This window comes from Panicum hallii, chromosome 4 (assembly GCF_002211085.1).
Source record: "Panicum hallii strain FIL2 chromosome 4, PHallii_v3.1, whole genome shotgun sequence".
NCBI classification, from domain to species: domain Eukaryota; kingdom Viridiplantae; phylum Streptophyta; class Magnoliopsida; order Poales; family Poaceae; genus Panicum; species Panicum hallii.
In genome coordinates this window covers 1,493,498-1,513,131 of record NC_038045.1, presented here as the reverse complement: position 1 = coordinate 1,513,131, position 19,634 = coordinate 1,493,498, and the positions used below count along the sequence as shown (strand labels likewise).

At 45.0% G+C, this 19,634-nt stretch overlaps 2 protein-coding genes and 2 pseudogenes across 2 annotated transcripts; 3 read left to right on the top strand and 1 right to left on the bottom strand.

The window, feature by feature from the left end:
- Nucleotides 1–4,631: 4,631 nt before the first annotated feature.
- LOC112889075 lies at nucleotides 4,632–6,115 on the top strand (annotated as a pseudogene).
- A 2,855-nt stretch (nucleotides 6,116–8,970) lies between these two features.
- LOC112890169 lies at nucleotides 8,971–10,489 on the bottom strand (annotated as a pseudogene).
- Nucleotides 10,490–11,713: 1,224 nt separating this feature from the next.
- LOC112889629 (probable glutathione S-transferase) lies at nucleotides 11,714–12,906 on the top strand. Its single transcript, XM_025956359.1, has 2 exons — nucleotides 11,714–12,176; nucleotides 12,290–12,906. The coding sequence occupies exons 1-2, from the start codon at nucleotides 11,820–11,822 to the stop codon at nucleotides 12,662–12,664; spliced, it is 732 nt and encodes a 243-aa protein (XP_025812144.1). The 5' UTR covers nucleotides 11,714–11,819; the 3' UTR covers nucleotides 12,665–12,906.
- Nucleotides 12,907–16,296: 3,390 nt separating this feature from the next.
- On the top strand, nucleotides 16,297–17,274 carry LOC112888651 (B3 domain-containing protein Os01g0234100-like). The gene is made up of 3 exons (XM_025954925.1): nucleotides 16,297–16,401; nucleotides 16,753–16,845; nucleotides 17,134–17,274. The coding sequence occupies exons 1-3, from the start codon at nucleotides 16,309–16,311 to the stop codon at nucleotides 17,251–17,253; spliced, it is 306 nt and encodes a 101-aa protein (XP_025810710.1). The 5' UTR covers nucleotides 16,297–16,308; the 3' UTR covers nucleotides 17,254–17,274.
- The last annotated feature ends 2,360 nt before the right edge of the window (nucleotides 17,275–19,634 follow it).

The window sequence follows — 19,634 nt, the reverse complement described above, 5'->3', positions numbered from 1 at the left end:
TGAACCGCTAGTAGTTCCTCTTGTACTTCTGCACTGGTCGCATATCTAATTGAAAAAAACAAAATTAAAAACTTGCACAAGTAGCAATTAGATAAATTTGCACAAACTACATTTATATTAATTCAAATAAAACTACTTAAACACAGATGCTGGTGAATTAAGTGGAAAGATAGGGACAGTGGAAAACAGTGGGAAAGGAGCATATCCGATGAGCAGCAGGATATGTTCCTTCATTCCAGTTCAGAAGAATTTAACTATTATGGGCTAATAGATGCCAAGGATTCAACTTATGAAACAACATGCTTAGTGTCAGAAACTGAAATGGACTTGTTACTGACTTCAGATTGTTTGCAAAAGCAATACCTCACACACTACCGGAGACAGCACCTTTGCCGAGTGCAAAAATTTTTGCCGAGAGCATTTCGTCGGGCACTCGGCGAATAAGACCTTTGCCGAGTGCCGCACTCGGCAAAAAGAAACACTCGGCGAACAATAGATTTGCCGAGTGTCAAGCGCTCGGCGAACAATAACACTCGCAAAATCTGTTTTGCCTAGTACCCTACACTCGGCAAAGACAGACACTTGGCAAAGCTCCGTCAGCTGCGAACGACAGCAAACGGCCGTTAGATTTGCCGAGTGCCGGTATCGCGGACACTTGGCAAATGTGTGATCTGCTGAGCGCTTTTTCTGGGCACTCGGCAAAATATATTTATTTTTTCCTTTTTCCACCCAAACTTTTTCTGTTGTGATTCTAGATTACCTTGAATACAATTGTTTGCTATATTTAGTCAATTTATTTCATTTGATTGAATTTCTTGGAATAATTCAAATTTGAATTGCAAGTCGTTCAAAGAGTGGAAAAAATGAATCGAAAAATAATATTCATATTATTGAGCCTACTTCGACACCTTATCCATGAACGGATAAGAATTTCAAACATCTTATGTTCACGAAGCATGACCACAAACTTGGGGTCCGGTTGTTTTTAAATTGTATAAAAAGAAAATTTGGTCAGAAAATCATGAAACTTGCCCAGATGTCATGATATCATATGTGGAGGCTGTGATAAAAATTTAGCTAGATTTCATGAAAGTTTGTCAGCTACGATGTTTAACACCTAGTTGGCCTTCACATGAAATCATGAAACTTATTTGGATATGGTTCGGTTTGTAAGCATCGTATGTTACAACTTTCACGAAACTTTGTTAAATTTTTATCACAGCTTCCACATATAATATCATGACATCTGGGCAAGTTTCATGATTTTCTGACCAAATTTACTTTTTATACAATTTAAAAACAACCGGACCCCAAGTTTGTGGTCATGCTTCGTGAACATGAGATATTTGAAATTCTTGTCTGTTCATGGATAAGGTGTCGAAGTAGGCTCAATAATATGAATATCATTTTTTGATTTATTTTTTCCACTCTTTGAATGATTTGCAATTCAAATTTGAATTATTCCAAGAAATTCAATCAAATGAAATAAATTGACTAAATATAGCAAACAATTCGAGTAATGTGCCAAACTTGTATATGTAGTTCAAGGTAACCTAGAATCATAACAGAAAAAGTTTGGATGGAAAAAGGAAAAAAAATAATTATGTTTTGCCGAGTGTCACAGAATAGCGCTCGGCAAATATTGTCTTTGCCGAGTGTCCAGTTTGTGGACACTTGGCAAAGATTGCCATATTTCAATAGTTCATGCTGATGCGTTGGAAAATAAAAAAATTGAAAACTTTGCCGAGTGCCCGTGATCTGGCACTCGGCAAAGGGTCTTTTATTCCTTCACAGGCTACCCGAACACTTGTGCACTTCGTCGGCTCTTTCATTCCTTTCCTCGCCCAGCTCTTCGCCGCCCAGCTCAACTCCTCGCCGCCGCGCCCCGGCCCCCGCTGCCCGGCTCCTGCCGCCCCGGCCCCCGCCGCGCCTCGGCCGCCGCCGCCCCGGTCGCTGCCGCCGCCCGGCCCTTGCCGCCCCGGCCCCGAGAACTATGAAGCAGGTTATTGCGCACTGAATAATTAGAATATGTACATAAGTCTTTTTTGAAATATGGTATGAATGCATATAACTTTTTTTATGATAGCTTAGTCAATTAAAAATTTGGAATAATATAGCTTTTTTGAGTAATATAGTATCAGATTTTGAAACAATTTGAGACCTACAAAATACGAATAGTTCATGAAAACTTGTATCATATGCAATTGATATTATTCTCGGCTGTATATATTTAGAGGATGGAAGACCGTGAGTGGATGTACAGTGGCCGCTTAGGTCAGGGTCAGGTCACCGATGAATGGATCGACAAGACCGATGCTTTCGTCGTTAAACTCTTGTAAAACTTGTGGTCGATCAGCTTGTTTGATGCGTCTATGTAGCTATTGTAAACTTGTAAAACTATTGTGTGAGGCTTCCCAACTGGGGAGGGAGAGAAAACAGACGTTTCCCAAAAAAAATTTATACCTTTGCCAAGTGCCTCTCACGCGGCACTCGGAAAATAAATCTCTTTGCTGAGTATCACTCCACCAGCACTCGGCAAAGAGCATACGCTTTGCCAAGTGTCACTACACCAGCACTCGGCAAAGAGCATACACTTTTGCCGAGTGCTGATTTAGGACACTCGGCAAAGAGCATACACTTTGCCGAGTGCTTGTCTCAGGCACTCGGCAAACGTCTGTCACCGTTTCTTCCGCCGTCACGTCTATTTTTTTGGCCGAGAGCAGGATTAGGCACTCGGCAAAGTCTTTGCCGAGTGCCTGACAAAAAACACTCGGCAAAGAGACCTTTGCCGACCCTTTCTTTATCGTTTCCTCTTTGCCGAGTGCAACACTCGGCAAAGGGTTTGCTAAGTGCTTATGTTGTTTTGCCGAGTGTGTCAGACACTCGGCAGATAAGGCTTCTCCCATAGTGACAATCATGATCAGGCACATCTGCTCTCAGTTGGGGATGTTCAATTAAAGTTCAACATGAGACTAATAGAAACGTAACAGATAATGGTGATTAAGTGAAGGGACACAGGACAAAAAGGAAAAGGAGTAGATTTTAAAGGGAGGACATGTCCCTCCATTTTACCTCATATAAAGCAGCAACAAGGAGCTAAAGGATGACGAAGATTCAGCTTATTGAACAGCAGGTCTACTGTGAGAGGTTGAAATGGATAGGTTGCCAACTTAGTCTAACGGATCCACAGGTTACGGAGGAGTATGCGGATAAGCAAGTTACTACCGCAAAGAATACAAATACAAATGAGATGGAAAATGAGAGTCGGTCTACTCAGGAGCAAGCAATGGAGATGCACGGGCAGGTGGAGAAGCATACTTATACTATAGCGAAGGAGTTGATCAACAGCAACAACAAAGTCATTTAGTTCCAAGAAAGTTGGGGTAGACTAAGCAAAGGAGCTGATAGTAGCCATTTAATTCGAAAGGAAAAAATGGCTTAGATATACAAATTGCTGAAAAGCCATTGGGATCCCATTGTTGTTTTCAACACATAACAACTGGTGAAGGCCTCAACTTCACATATCCAGCTTGCAGCAGTATTTATGGTGGACCAATCTGTGTAACTATGCAAGATGGTGACCTGACAAACAACCATCTAAGAGAAGTCGAAGAACCACTATCTAGGTGGTATTCGTGTCAAAGATGGAGAGCTATGGCAATGGTGGCTCGATGTAATGACATTATTGGAGGAAATAAAAGAGTTAACACTTCTATCATTTATAATTCCTTTTCTGTTTTAGAAGATCTGCAGTATAGTAATAGGATAACAAATACATGCACTATTGTTCAGTTAGGATCCATAGATATAGTTTGTTGCAATAAAATTACAAAACAGAGATGGAACAAACTACAGGTACTATGGATAAGCAATGACAGATTATAAAACAGTACATGCAGCTGGATCAGTTCATGTTACATTCAAGAATAAGTGAAGACGACATTGGTGGCACAGCTGGAAGGATAAATGCTGTGATGCTTCGTTAAAGGGCGCGGTAGAATAAGGTGAAGGATCCTAGTGCCTATGTGCAGTAATGATTCTACTTAATTGAAATATTGATGTAAGGTGACCGTGTCTTACTGGGTACAAGTTCAATTTTAGGCTTCTTTCTACTTGCGAACTCATATGCTGCTTTTGCTACAACAGGGTTTGTCTGAATGTGTTTCATACACAAATACTATATTTACACTTCACAATGTTGGATGTGATGTAGTATCTCAACCACAACTTTTGTGGATTTTTTATATAAAAGGTGACAAAGAGTTTCCCTTGGTTGAAAAAAAAATCAATCTAAAAAGATAAGAAGCATATAAATTGATCTATTACAGATATTGCAAGATTTATCTGTTATCACTATCCTGAACATAGGCACTATTAGCACTGCTAGTGAAAACTTTTCTACGCGATGCTTTGCTCTGTTTACCTCCCACTGTTACATTTAATTGCACCATATATCTATGTAATACAGCGCATATTGCGAAACAATGCAGAGAGCTAACTGGGTTAGACGATACTCCATGTGTTTTTTTCTATCGACTGAAATTCCGTTTGGCTTTAATGTTGAAATTCTATCCCATGCTTGTGCGTGCAGGACATCTGGCACCATATACATTTCCTAATGCCAATGCGTGATGCTGCTCGTGCTGCTTGCCTTTCTCGTGCCTTTCTACGTTCCTAGAGATGCCATCCCAACCTCACCTTGGATTGGCCAACACTTTGTTCATGGGCACATGAAGAAAATTTCAGTCACTATATTGACAGCATTCTGAGAAACCGCTCGGGCATTGGCTTGAAGGTAGTGAAGCTTAATTTCGGTGGTGAAGACAGTACCTTTCCTTATGTCGACAGCTGGCTTCAGGTTGCTTTTACACCAGGGATTCAAGAGCTCAGCCTTAGTCTATATAGAAAGTACAACTTCCCATGCTCGCTTTTATCTGATGGAGTTAGAAACTCAATTCGGCATCTTGAACTCTACTCTTGGGTTTTCCGTCCCACTGCCGAACTTGGCCCCTTAAGAAGCCTAACAAGTCTGACTCTGGGTTATGTGCGTATCACGGGAGATGAATTAGAGTGCCTTCTTTCCAACTCCCTTGCTTTGGAGCAGTTGGACCTCAGTAATTGCAGGGAGATCATTTTCCTGAAGATAACTTGTGTGTTGCAGCAGCTCAGCTTCCTGAAAGTTGATGGATGGTGTAAGCTGCGGGTGATAGAGTGCAAAGCTCCAAATCTCTCAGAGTATTGACTTTACTGGAGACAAGGTAAAATTATCACTTGGAGAACCATTGCAAATGAAGGAATTGCACATGCACTGTCCAAATGTGGTGTGTTATGCTCGTGCTGAGCTTCCGTCCTATATGCCATATCTTGAGACTCTTGAAATAAGTTCGGGTATTGAGGTATACTGTTAAGACTCTGGTTGCTGCTGTGTAGCAATACATGCATATGACAGTAGTCATACCCTGTTTGTATAACTAATCCTAACATGACGTATTCGTTTTGCAGGTGGTTAATACACCAATGTTGCCTACCAAATTCCTCTACCTGAAGCACCTGACCATTATTATTAGGGACGGGACCCTTTCCCCATCATATGATTACTTTTCTCTTGTTTCCTTCTTTGACGCGTCTCCTTCCTTGGAGACCTTGTTCTTGGACGTAAGTCACTGTTCATCCTATCCTACAAAGATATCTGGTCACTCTGTTGGGTCCATGATTCAGTTTACTATTCATCTTCAGGTATCTCGGATAGATATGAAGCATGAATCAGTTTTTGGAGGTTCCTCACATTTGAGGCAGCTGCCTGAACACCAACACAACTGCCTCAAGAGTGTGGAGATCATAAGGTTCAGCTCTGCAAAGAGCTTGGTTTGAGCTAGCATGTTGTATTATCAAGAATGCAGTCTCACTGGAGCGTCTTACATTGGACACCCTTCATGGTTGGGGGAGATGTTCTGGGGAAGCTTATAATGAAATTTGCTGGCCCATTAGAAACGCTGTGCTCGAGGAAGCATCTAGAGCGGTCGTGGCGATAAGAATGTACGTTGAAGATAAAGTTGGGCCTACAGCTAAGTTGACTGTACTGGAGCCTTGCACAAGGTGTTATCCCAGCGGATAATGGTACTACAGATCAAGTTGCAGCATTGGAGGGCGCATAATTTATTGTAATTGCGCCATGTATAATCGTTTCAATTTAATAATAATCTTAATGAACCATATGCTTTGTTTGTTGGACAAGTTATGCTAAATGTACTTTGTATCGTCGCTTAGGTCATTGTCGTAAATTATTGTAATTGCGCTTTAATTGTGTAATAAATAGAGCAATGAATTAACCCTGCTTGGGTTATTGGATAACTTCTGTTAAATGTGTGATCACTTTAATTTAGTGATAGATAAACCATGATTTGTTTATTGAAAGATAATTGGGCTTCATTTTATTTGGATCTTGTACCATGTGTGTGTGTGTTTTTTATCTGATATATCTAAGATTCCCATAATCTTTACAATGTGATTGGCCCATTTGTCACCAGTCTAAGACATGTTGCTACTGTGGTGAAAAACTATGGACCATTGGACTAGACCCGATCCAGTGGGGTGGCCGTGGCAGGGGGTGGAGGCGGCGGGCGCTGCCGGCGTGGGAAGGTGGAAGAGCAGGGAGGCGAAGCAATCAGGTTCGTAAGATTTGAGATGCTGACCGACCGGGATCTCGCCATAAAAGCGAGCGCTTGTACGAGAGGTCCAGAGCAGTCAGATACGGCAGCTTGTTACTACTCCAGGACCTTGAGGAAATTGGCCTTCAAGACCCAAGTTGGCGAGACTCAAATGAGAAAACCACCATGTCCTCATCAGGGTGCCAGCATTCCACACCAGTAAATTGGCATATGAAACCGCCGTTGGTACGGTTGCCAAAATCCCATGAGGATAACAGTATGCTGTTGGGATCAGCCACTGATCGTAGTACAGTTTCCAGGCATTTATTTGATGTCATCTTCGGTACCAAAACACAGCGATTGGCTGCTCAAGAGCAGCAACAAAAGAATGAGCTTGATATCACCAGCCATTTCAGACACGGACTGGAACCAGAATTTCTCGGCCAAACGTTGTGACCTCTCAACTCCGGTGGCACGCTGTCACCTGCTCAAAATTTGTGTAAGAAAGAATGCTAAAAACACCAGTCGCAACACACAAAAACTTGTTCCTACGGAGGGGAAAAACAAGGAGACTCCACAAAGCAGCCTCTAGAAGCAAAGAAGCCAAAAGATAGTTACTCTTTTTTTTTCAGGGAATAGTAACTCTGTTTTATGCAACACTTTCTCTAGTTCAACTAGCAGTATTTTTTAAGTAAAAAGAGTGCAACTAAAACAAGTGAAACTTATGGACAATATGAAGTGTTTCAGAAAACTCGCCAGATGATCCACGTAAAGCAGAAGCCTAACTTCTGAAAAAGCTGCGTAGATGAATCGTCACATGCACACGACTCTTTAAGTGGGTAGTCCCTCAATCTGGATTTTTTTTTTGCATCTGTTAGTCTCCCCTGTTGACCTGCTGACTTGTTTTTTTTTTTCCGAAAGCCACAAAGTAGACGATTATACTGTATTAGAAGAGGGAAAAAGAGTTTGTTACAAGCACAAGCTGTGATGGCTTAGAAAAGGGAACAACAGAAGCGGGTAATCAGTTGGCTGGTTGGGCGGTTTCTCTGTTCTCACGCAGGATGCTCAGTGCCGATGCGCCTGCCATTCCCCAGACCATAGCTCACGCAGAATGCTCAGTGCTGGTTGACCTGCTGACTTGGAAACTTATAAATAGTTGCATAACTTCATACGGCAGAAAGACCGAGTCTCCAATCCCCATCACATCATTGACTTATGGGGACAGTAGCTAAGCTATAGTATATGACAGGCCGGCAATTAAAACCTACTCTTTTTAGAATAAAGAGTGCGTATCTTCTAATCAGCAGTGTTGGAACTAAAAGTGAATTGTCTGTCTTTCCCTGCAGCTTAGATTTTAGGGTGAATTGACTGATGCATAGTAGTTGAATAAGCAGATACTTAGGCTCCGTTTGGATGTAGATATTGGAAGGCTTGGCATTGAATTTGGTTCAATGCCAAATTAGAGTAAAATTAGAGTAATATTGGTAATGGGTTACAATACCAAATCTATTGTTTAGAAGTATATGAAATTGTTAGATGGAATTCAATGAGCTAACAGATTACATTTCATATTTGGATGTCTATACCTTGGCATTGAGAATTAGATCATCTTCTTCTCCTCTCCACCTGGCGATGCTGGCGGCGGACCGTGCCTGAGGCAGAGCTCACCGCACCTCCTGCCTCCATGAGGCACAGGAAGAGGAGGAGGGACGCCGGCCGCGAGGAAGAGGAAGGGCACTGGCCGCGAGGGAGAGGAGGAGGGGCGTCGGTCACGGAGGGAAGGAGTGGGAGGGCGGTGTGGCCTGCCGGCGGAGGGAGAGGGAGGGTGGCGCGCCGGTGAAGGAAGAGGGATGGTGGCGCGGCCTGCCGACCGGGGGAGGAGAGGGCGAGCGGCGCAGGGATGAGACAACGAATGCATCGTAATACCGAGGCGTGGGGCTCCGATTTGCTCGAGGGTGGGGGAAAGTGAAGCGAATGCCACGCGGTATTCGCTCACGTTTCCAATTTCCAATTCCAGTGACATCCAAACGATGGTATTGGTGCCAGCGAATTCCAATTCCTGATTCCAAGCTCCAATGCCAACATCCAAACGGGGTGTTAGATTCATTTAGAAAGAAACAAATGCCTTTATAGTATAGTCGGTGCTTCACTGTTTTCATCATCGCAGAGCAAGTGAAGACAAAGCCTGAACAAGTCAGCTAGGAGTAAAGGACAGGAAATATCCAATGACTGCCTCGTTCAACACAGGTTCTCATTTTTGTTTAATAACAATAATAATAATAATGAGATACTTATTTAATATTCACCGGAATATACTCAAATTTCAATCATGTGACATGCATACAACTTGCTTCCCAACATTGTTGCCACTAAACAGACCAACAAAGGCAGCACGCAGCAGGTGCATTCTCCAGCCCCAAACTCATATCTTCTACATACACAATCTTCACATCTCTCTCTCTCTCTCTCTCTCTCTCTCTCTCTAGATCCACAATCTTCCCATCTCTGTAATGCTTGGTAATGTCCTCCGCGAATTGCGGGAACAGGTGGAGGCGATCACTCTGGATGAATCCCTGTGTCTGTATCCTCGTGCTCACCAGACAGAAGAGGTTGTGGATCCCAACAGGATCAGTTGACCCATGCTGTGGGACCAACCCACATACTGCCATACGGCCGTGTCCCCGCATGTTGAGAAGTACAGCATCAAGCATTGAACCACCAACGTTCTCAAAGTAGATGTCAATACCCTTGGGGAAGTACCTAGACAGGAAAACATTTATAAATCATAATCACAGGATTATAAGGAGTTCAACAGAATCATTGAGTTCAAAACTGATGAATAGTCAGATTTATTGATTCACCCAAAGTTTATTTCTTTTACTACGATACCAGCTTTGATGGGTCAATTTTTCATGCAAAGTAAATCGAACTTCCTTTCTGTGCGCAGGAGAAGGTCTGACCTTTTTAAGGCAGCAGTCAAGTCAGGCTCCTCTTTGTAATTGAAAGCGGCATCAAATCCAAACTTGTCCTTCAGGAGCTCAACCTGAAACATAATTGCAGACCTAGGATGACGCAATTTCACGGATAAGGCACATGAGGAATTGAGGAGTAGTATGAGTGAGTACTTTCTGATTTGTTCCGGCACTTCCAACAACATAGCAGCCATGGAGCTTTGCTAGTTGACTGACAATCTGGCCAACTGCTCCAGATGCAGCAGAAACAAAGCTAGACAAACTCCCCTTTCTTTGGTGAGCAGATCTCATAGAATCCAACGTAAGCTGTAAAACCTGGCATGCCTGTGGGGTGAGACCAAAAGGCAAGTAAGCATGCTGGATCAAATAATAGCTGATAAAGAGACATTTCAGAAACAGTAGTATTTATATGGATCGATAGTCAGTATATATAGTCAGCACACACCGGTAGTTTCCATCGTGGCAATGTTACTTCCCAACAACAAGAGGTGGCCATTGCAAATTTGCAACTCTACACTTCCCTCAACCACACGAACTCTATTCATTAGATACACCTATCATTCTACCTACGGGGCTTATGCCACAAATTAATTTAATTAAGATTATTTTTTTACAAAAAAAAAAGAAATCACGTCTTCCAAGCACGATTTCTGCTCTCTTCGCTAATCACTTAATAATCAGATAAATATGCGTAAGAACTAAGAAACTAACTAACCAGGCAGCCCCAAGTGATAAAAGAGCGGTATGTCGCTTTGCTGAATTATCTTCCTCAGCTGCTCAGGCTTGCTGATGAGACTGTACTCCTCCCAACCAGTCATCCCCGAGACAATGTCGCCCGCACTGAATCCTGGAATGAGTTGAGTCCACCATCCATCTACGGTCAGACGTGCCTACTGATCGAACCATACTGTCCAAGCATCCGATCAGAGCAGTGACTATACACGTGACGAGCTGATGCCGCACTACTGTCGCGTCTGATCCCTGCAGGCTAGCTCGGAGGCTGATTAGGTTGCTACTATGACCTGGTGAAGATTAAGTTGCTGTAGATGGCTTTGAAATCAATAAATTGTTTCCTTGAGCCAGCCCCCAAGCGGACGAGCCCCAGCGCTGGCATCAGGAGGCCCCTCTGCGGCCTTCCCTTTGAAAAACCAAGAAAAAGAAATCAATAAATTGTTCTCAGAAACCAACATATATAACGAAGTACCGCCAGTCGTTTTGATCTTTTATCTACGAATTTCTTATTGAGCAGATCACACTTCTTGGTTGTCTTTGCCCGGCTGTATAGGAACCGTCAGGCGATTCCTAAAGGTTCAAGTCATGCCAGGGGCTGTCAAAGTTCCGCGACTGAAGCTCGGGCGCCTCCATTATTCTAGTAAGCACGAGAAGCAGGAACTAACAAGGCCCCAAGTACCAGCCAGAATTCGCGGCATGGATCGACTTCCGAGTGTGAAGTTCCCATAGGAGCTTGGGATGACTTCGTAAGCTACCAGGTGTGTAATTATTTTAGGGGATCAGGTGTGTAATTAATTAATTGGACTATTACTGTGTATGCCCTGCTATTTCTGGGACGTGCTTAGCCATCGCTCTCATTGATCTTTTTGTTTTTTGATAAAGGAGAAAATTCTTAGCGTCATGTGTACGGGACACATTGGGCCTCGGCAGTGTCATAGGCATATAGGGGCTGTTTGCTTTGTGGTCTAGATGTGCGGCGCGGTGTAGCGCCGTAGGCCAGAAACCAAACAGCCCCGTAGTCTCTAAATTAGATTATTGCCCTGACCTGATCATTATCTTGCCTGATTTGATATCCTACGTGAATCAAATGGTTTATTATTAACTATGTTTATCTCACTTGAGCTACTGTACCAATCCTAGATTGTACAGTGTAACATTCTCCCAATCTCCCACGAAGCTTCCCAAGAGATCTCATCCATCCAACAACATACTCTCTACAAGAGTCAGTCCAAGTGGTGTGAAAAGAGAAGACATCGACAGATCCTTCCCAGCTTCCTTTCCTTGGAGAAGACGCAGCACGCCATCTCTGACCACGTACAGCCACTCTAGCTAGTCCAGCTTCCTCAACCACACGTCCCTAAATACACCAGCAGCAGCTAGCTCGCTCACTCATCAGTTCCGCTCTCGCCAAGCCAAGACAGAAAAACCCAACGGCGAGTGATCGAGGCAGGAAATCAAGCCGATCAGGATGTCGTCGTCGCAGCAGCAGCCAGCAGCAGAGGCGGCGCCGGCGCCGGTGAAGCTCATCACGGCGTTCGGCAGCCCGTTCGCGCACCGCGTGGAGGTGGCGCTCGCGCTCAAGGGGGTGCCGTACGAGCTGGTCGTGGAGGACCTGGCCAGCAAGAGCGAGCTGCTGCTCGCGCACAACCCCGTCCACCGCTCCGTCCCCGTCCTCCTCCACGGCGGCCGCGCCGTCTGCGAGTCCCTCGTCATCGTCGAGTACGTCGACGAGGCGTTCCACCGCGGGGCGGCGCCGCGGATCCTCCCCACCGACCCCTACGACCGCGCCACCGCCCGCTTCTGGGCCCAGTTCATCGCCGACAAGGTACGCACCCGTAAAATCATCATCCCGCATTCACCACGCATGTGAATCCTCCTGAGCAAATCTTTCTCTACAATTCCTCAAAAAAAAAATTCTTTGTCTGCATCGTCGTTCAGTGCCTGAAGCCTCTGTGGCTGTCGATGTGGACGGCCGGCGAGGCGCAGGCGCGGTTCGCGAGGGAGACCAAGGAGAGCCTGGCGGTCCTGGACGCGCAGCTCGAGGGCCGGAGGTTCTTCGGCGGCGACGCTCTCGGCTTCGTCGACCTCGCCGCCTGCACGCTGGCGTACTGGCTCGACGTGCTGGAGGAGGTGGCCGGCGTGCGCCTCGCGGGGGACGGCGAGTACCCTGCGCTGCGCCGGTGGGCCAAGGAGTACACCGCCGACGAGACCGTCAGGAGGTTCCTGCCCGACAGGGGCGAGCTCGTCGCCTTCTTCGCCGCCAACAAGGAGAGGTACTCGTCGATGGTCAGGGCGGCGGTGCAGCGGCAGTAGCTCCGGCCGTTCCATCGCTGCGCCCGCGGTTATGTCATGCACTCATGTGTTTCCTTCTCCTATGAATGCGTGTGATGGATCATTTATTTGATGCTGGAGTAATTTTTCGAAGATTTGAAGTGTATGAGCGTGTAAACATTTGAATTTTACTGTGTTTCAGAAAAAAATATTTGTTTTCAAACAAGGCAAATAAATTCGTAATTTGTACATGGAGAATAAAAACCTGCTTCGCAGAATTGCAATGGATGTGTGCCGTAATTCCAAGCAAGGCGTGCTTTCTCTTGTAATTTGCCGGACGACCTATTGGATGACCAGAAATATAATTCAGCATGCTCCTCTGTTGGAACTTGGAAGGGAGCAACTGTCGCCGATCGAGTAGACAGCACACACCAGTGCATTCAGAGAATATATCTCGCACCGAAAGGGGGCTAGGGAAAGCGCGGGCGACTGGGTATATGAATGAATTTAACAACCGAAAAGTGGCCGAAACATTATTAGTTGTACCTGCTTGCAGCTGCGTTGCACCTTCGTTACGTGACCGATGGCGTTGACACCTGTAGATCGTCAGATGGATTGTGCCAATGGGACAACATGAGGCCTGTAATTTTGGCCTAGCTCAAGCATAGCGTGCTTGGGCCGGCATAGCCTAGGTCATGTGGGTCCGGGTACGTCCCATTAAATGGCAAGCCTACTAGGGACCCACACCCAAGTCGTCCTATATAAACCTTCTTACACGCTCTATCGGCACATACCACCAAATTCTAATTTATTTTCTTCTCAACCCGCCGCCTCTCGCTCTCACCTCTCTCTCTCACCCTCTCCATCTCCATCTCCATCTCTAGTCCATTCTCCCGCACAACTGCACACACCACCGGTCGCCTCTATGCTCTAGCCTCTCGCGGTCTCAGTTTCAGATCGTGGTTTCCTCTCGTACCTATGGATGAACCCGAATCCTAATCGTGTAGCCGACTCACCACCAACCTAGATCTGCTCCCTCCTCTAGTTGTCCAAATCCTAATCGTGTGTCGGCGTGCTTAGGACTCTGGCTTCGTTCGTAGGCATGGATTCTTCTAAGTTCTAACCATAATCGTAGATTTTATTCCATCTATTATGTTTGTTTGTGGATGTGATGCATGGCTTTGTTCTTCTCGTAATTTTGTGTTGTTTCTCTTTCTTTGTATTAGGTAGTTGGTTGTGCTGCACTGCATCTGCATGCATCTGGTGGGTGCGGCACCTCGACATCCCGCCAGCCAACCACCACAAAGGCTTCCTTTCCGGCAGGGATTCAAGGTCCGAGTGAGAGGGCAGCCTCCTGGACCCAAACCCCAACCATCACCAGCTGGCAGTGGCAATCCATGGAGCGGCTAGGTTTGCTTTTTTTTTTATTTCCTTATTATTTATTTTTTTTACAAAACTGCAATGTCATGAAGTATCATTGTGTAGCAATTCCGCCCTAATTCCTGATTCACTCTACTACTACCACGTTTTATTTTAGATAAAAAGGGTAAAAAGACACCATGTTGCTCCGATCCCTTACCATTTAGGTCTTGCCATAACTACGGTTGTCAAACTTTCTTGGCCCTTTGCACTCAATAGCATACACTTATTATTTTGTCGCAAGTGTGGAGTCCATTTTGTTCCACAAAAGTAGTTGTTGCCGCAGACACGACACAGGAGATGAACTCACAACACAAAAGTCGAGTCCATTTTGTACCACACGTATGGATCACTTGAACCTAGCAACTCAACTACAACCTACACAACGACCAGGACATACAACACATGAGCGCACAAAGGTTAAGTTTAAGCTAAATTGAAGATGCATGCATGTACTTCCCCTAGCAGTCTTTACCTCTTTGTCTTAATTGCCCCCTCCCTCGCGTCATATCCTCTGGGAGGCGACTTGAGCGGCGTCCCCACCTCCCGCCGCCGCCACCCCCCCTCCCCCGCGTCCCGGCCTCTTCTCCACCTCCCCGCCGCCGGAGCAGGGCACCGGAAGCCCGTGTGCCTGATAGGAAGGCGGCGATGGGGTTTCTCCTGAGGTGCTCCCGCCCTAAGTCTTCGCCGTGCCGGCGCCGAGCTTGAAGGCGGCGGCCCGGAGCTGCAGATCCGGTGACATGGGGACTGGATCCGGCGCCCCCGAGACCAAATCTAAGTGGGTACCGCACGACGGGGCTGGCCACCGCTGCAGTCATCCACGCTGTCTGCCGTGCACATGCGGAGCGATCGGGGGTGCCACCACCGCCGGAGCTTCCTGCCGGTCTACATCGACAACCACCAGCAAGCTAAGGCCACCCTCCGTGTCGTGCGGGCGGAGCAACCACCGTGCGCCAGCGACGACGCCAAACTGACGGTGGCCGCAGCTGCACCACCCATGGCGCACGCTGCCACCGTTGCCGCCGCTTGTGCCGCGAGTGGCATGCCCCCACGCGCGTAGGCGCCGCTAACGCCAGCCGTAACCCTGCAGGATGGCGGCGGCACCGGCACACGTGCCAGCAGTCAGAGGGGGTGGCAATTAACGCACCTGTGCGGCTGCTGCGTGCAGCCGGCGCGTCGATGCCTCTCTTCGTGGACCCGTGTGGGGGCTAAAACGGTCATGGATTTGTGCTCCCCCTCTGATCCCGCTGCTCTTCGTGGATATGCGGGTATAGTCTCCCTCGTTCAAGCTCGGTGGTGGCAGCCATGGCCATGGCTGTACACGGCGGCGGTTGTGGGCGAAAGCTCTGTCTTGCTCAAGCTTAGACCAGTGACGGTGGCGTCCTTAGATGTCAGACCCCTTGCTAGAGGTGTCGTCGAAGAATCTTAATCTACCGTGGACTCTCTTGGTAGCCTTACTTTCTCCAGGTGAAAGCCAAGATCCGGCTCTGCCGGATTGAGCAATTTTGGCGTCTTAATGTCAAGTCCTCGTTGGAGGCATTGTCTCGGAGATATAGGCATCTCGAACTTGTGCATGGTGGTTGCTGCTACAATTTGGAGCTTTGCGCTTAGTATGGTTGTGTTATTCGCGGTTAAGCCGTATTTCCATCCTTGTGCTAGGATATGATGTTGTTATCCGTGGTTATGCCACAATTTGCTCTTGTTCTAGGGTGTGTTGTATGAGATTTACACTACACCAAAGCAGCTTAATTTCGTGGGCCACATCTAATTTCGTCGGCCCAATGCAAGCCGACGAAAAATTTTTTAATCGAAAAAAATAAATTATTTCGTCGGCTTGTGAAAGCCGACGAAATTAGCTGTATTTTCGTCGGCCTGGCAGAGACTGACGAAACAAAGCCTATATTTTCGTCGGCCTCGCTGAGGCCGACGAAAATACTTCTAATTTCATCAGCTCAAATCTGGTTAACGAAAATATTTCGTCGACTCAAATCTAGCCGACGAAAATAGCGATGCCCTAGGTATCTGACTCCCCACGGTTTGGTTGTCTTGCTTACACGAGCTGCCAGCCACAGCGCCCCCGCCCCCGCCCCAGCGCCCCACCGCCACCGCCGTCCCCGTGGCCCCCCGCCGCCGCCCCGTGGGCCCCGGGCTTTTGTTCTTGGTATTGATTAGAGTACTGAATCCATTACCCTACTTTTATTGTTTTTTCTCTGAAAACACAGAGGAAGAGAGGGAGGCCAGCCGGTTCCCGGCACCCCAACACCCAGATGGAGCAGAAGATGGCATTGGTCAAGCAGAGGACGGCCTTGCTTGATAGCGGCGGCAGCGATAGTGACAAGGATGACGATTACCACCCGATGGTGAGTCCCTGCGTCACATGATTTTTTGGGCTACACTACAGTGTTTCTAGACACAGTGTTTCAGACTAGCACCAATTCACGACTCTGAAGTACTGTAGAATGTGTTGCTATTGGAGTCTCTTTGTTTGCTAAGTTTGGTAACTCATCACTCAGAGTAGTATCTCCAGAACTATAGTCATTAGTCAAGTATAGTCATTAGTCAAGTCGAGAAATTATTCGGAATGTTCTTCTGTAAATTCCCACAAATATCTGGTACCAGAATTATCGTAAGCATTTTTATATTATCACAATACATTTTCCTTCTGGTTTACTGTCAATGTGATATTTTCATGACATATGCGGTGATTGCAGGATGATGAGCTCTCTGTTGTTGTCGCGCACCAACCCGTAGCAATTCCTTGTGGTGATACAGACGACGACAGCAGCGAGGTTATTCCCATAAAAGTAAGTGTGTTGCCACTTCATTTCTGTTGTACACATTATGCTGACTAATGTTATATAGTTATACACTACGGATGCAGTTTATTTTTCCTTTACTCTTTTTGACGTGAAACAGTAGGGGAGGATCCTACAGATAATTATTACTAACAACATATGTGAATTTGCAATTTCTCGGAGCAATACTATATGACCAACAAAAATCAACAATTTAACAGTACTGCAATGATCCTTGTTGTAAAATTTATTGTTCCAACCTTTCTGAAACTGATCGGAATATCATTTTTATCATAGATGGTGAGGCCAAGGAGAGTGCGAAGAAATCGAAGAAAGCTTCCTGGTGTTCCTCAAACTGACGATGCCAAGCACATTAGCAAGGACATCCATATAACTACTGTAGTAAGGAATTTCTGATCATGGAAAATTATAATCAGCATAAAGGCTTTAAATTTTCATTAATAAGCTCACATGGATTCAACATTGCTTATTAAACACTTCAGATATTTTACCTCTCACTCTGATTTTATGAATTGAATTGTGTCAGAGCACAATACGTTTAAACATATATTTTGAATGGATTTAACTGATTCCCTTTCCACAATTACATCTGAAATTGTTCTGTTTGTGGAAGTTCCACATATATTATGAAGCTGTTTTTTTAGCAGGCGCCCAGTATTTTCGTCGGCCAGGTGGGCCGACGAAAATATATTGTATCGTTTTCGTCGGTTGGATGGGCCGACGAAAATATGCTGAATATTTTCATCGGCCTCGTTGGCCGATGAAAATATTTTCATTGGTTGCCGACGAAAATGCGTTCATTTTAGTCGATTTTATTCCGTCGGCCTATTTTCGTCGGTTGGCCGACGAAAATAGATATTTTCGACGACTTTCGGGCTATTTTTGACGGTTTCTGGCCGACGAAATTACGCTATTTTTTTGTAGTGTTAGTTTAGCTAGGTAGATTATCATGGTTTTAACTCGGTTTTCCAAATTAACCGCGAGCATTGTAGGAATTTGTCTCATTTTTCTCCAAAATAAAGCATTTGATCCGTGGTCCGCCACACCTTCTGAATACTATTCAAGCTGTGTTTGGTTGAGCTTTCTGAACCTGCTTCTGCTTTCAGAAAGCAGAAGGTGAACCACAAGGGTTCAGCTTTTCTGCAGCTGCTTTGAAAAATCTGCTTTTCTGTAGTACAAATTTGAAAGTAGGTTGTACCCTGCTTTTGCAGCTTTTTCAAATTTGTGAAAACTACGCACCTACTATTGGTCACATATATACCCATTCAATTTTTTTATATATAAGAAAATAAAGATTTTCATATATAGGAAAATAAAAATAAAAAAGTTAAATCCAAATATTTTCATATATATATAAAAATAAAGATTTAATGGAAAAAGAATTTGGTCATCATAAAGAAATATTGTGTACTGTCAATTTGCATAAAGATAATATATAACTTTTTCACATCGACAACTCACAGCAGTTTGAACCAAACGACTTTCGTCTTTTTCATAGCAGGCATCTCACAGCAGATTTTTTACAGCAGACATCTAACAGCAGCTTTTTCACGACCCCCCCACCCTGCGGTTACCATTAAAAAAAGCAGTCTTTACCTCCTAGGATGTGTGGGATGACACATCCGCATGCGACGGTGCCTTTGATGAGGGTGCATGTTGAGCTCTTAATCTCCTAGGATGGCTAGGAGCTAGTGGCGAGGGTGATTTGCTTCACCTTCAGATCCTTGCTACTAGCATTTCCGGCAAGCTCTTAGTCTACGTGATGGCGTCCTTGATGAGGGGGTCGAACTCCACATCCATCATGATTGTTAGCTGCTGGTGGTGAGGGTTATTCACATCACCCTTAGATCCTTGTTACCTTTCTGATCAATAAGCTCTAGAACCTCAGTTGTCAGGTTCTCAATGATGGCAGTTGAGTAGACGGCTGCAGTGACACTGTGTCACCAGCATGGCCATTTGCCCGAGTCCTTTGCTTCAACCGATGGTAGAGACGTCCAACTGGCAACTGTAAAATGTAACTTGGTAAAATTCAATTCAATGCCATACCTCAACTATTGACAAACCATAACTACGTACTATGGTTTGTCAAGTTTTCTTAGCCCTTTACACTTTAGTATGTCACACAGGGGGTGTTGGGTTTTTTAGCCCTGTCATATAAAAATATTATTATTTAGAAGTATTAAATAAAGTTTAATTATAAAACTAATTGCACAATTTCTGGACTAATTCGCGAGACGAATCTAATGAAGTGTACTAATTTATAATTAACGGATGGTTACTGTAGCATTACTGTTGCAAATTATAGATTAATTAGATTTATTAAATTCATCTCATGAATTTTTTATACAAATTTTATTTAATATTTCTAAATCGTAAGATTATTTCGGGAGCTAAAGTTGAGCTGCTGGGAACCAGACGAGGCCTACTTGGCAAGCGTAAGAGTCCATTTGGAGAAAACAATTACTGAGGTTTCAGAATTTGGGGAATTTCTACGGGGAAAGCAGAAGATAGGTAGATTTATTACGAATGATCTCATTGCCTTCCAAACAAAAACACTAGTGTTAAAAGGGGGGCACGCCTTTAGTTTGCATTCTTTTATGTGCCAAAACACAATTCCATCACACCTAGGCCTGGGCATTCGGTTAACCGAATTAATTCGGTTCGGTATTTCGATTTTTTCAGAAATTCGGTTAATGAAAAACAGAAACCGAAATTGTATATGGGAAACTGTAAACCGAGCGTTCGGTTTTCGGTTTATTCGGTTTTACCGAAAAAAC

Bases quoted from the DNA above. Each gene is read 5' to 3' on its own strand.
- LOC112889629 (XM_025956359.1), top strand. From the start codon at position 11,820: ATGTCGTCGTCGCAGCAGCAGCCAGCAGCAGAGGCGGCGCCGGCGCCG. The intron at 12,177-12,289 runs GTACGCACCCGT...ATCGTCGTTCAG, and splicing joins CCCAGTTCATCGCCGACAAG to TGCCTGAAGCCTCTGTGGCT.
- LOC112888651 (XM_025954925.1), top strand. From the start codon at position 16,309: ATGGAGCAGAAGATGGCATTGGTCAAGCAGAGGACGGCCTTGCTTGAT. The intron at 16,402-16,752 runs GTGAGTCCCTGC...CGGTGATTGCAG, and splicing joins ATGACGATTACCACCCGATG to GATGATGAGCTCTCTGTTGT. The intron at 16,846-17,133 runs GTAAGTGTGTTG...TTTTTATCATAG, and splicing joins GCGAGGTTATTCCCATAAAA to ATGGTGAGGCCAAGGAGAGT.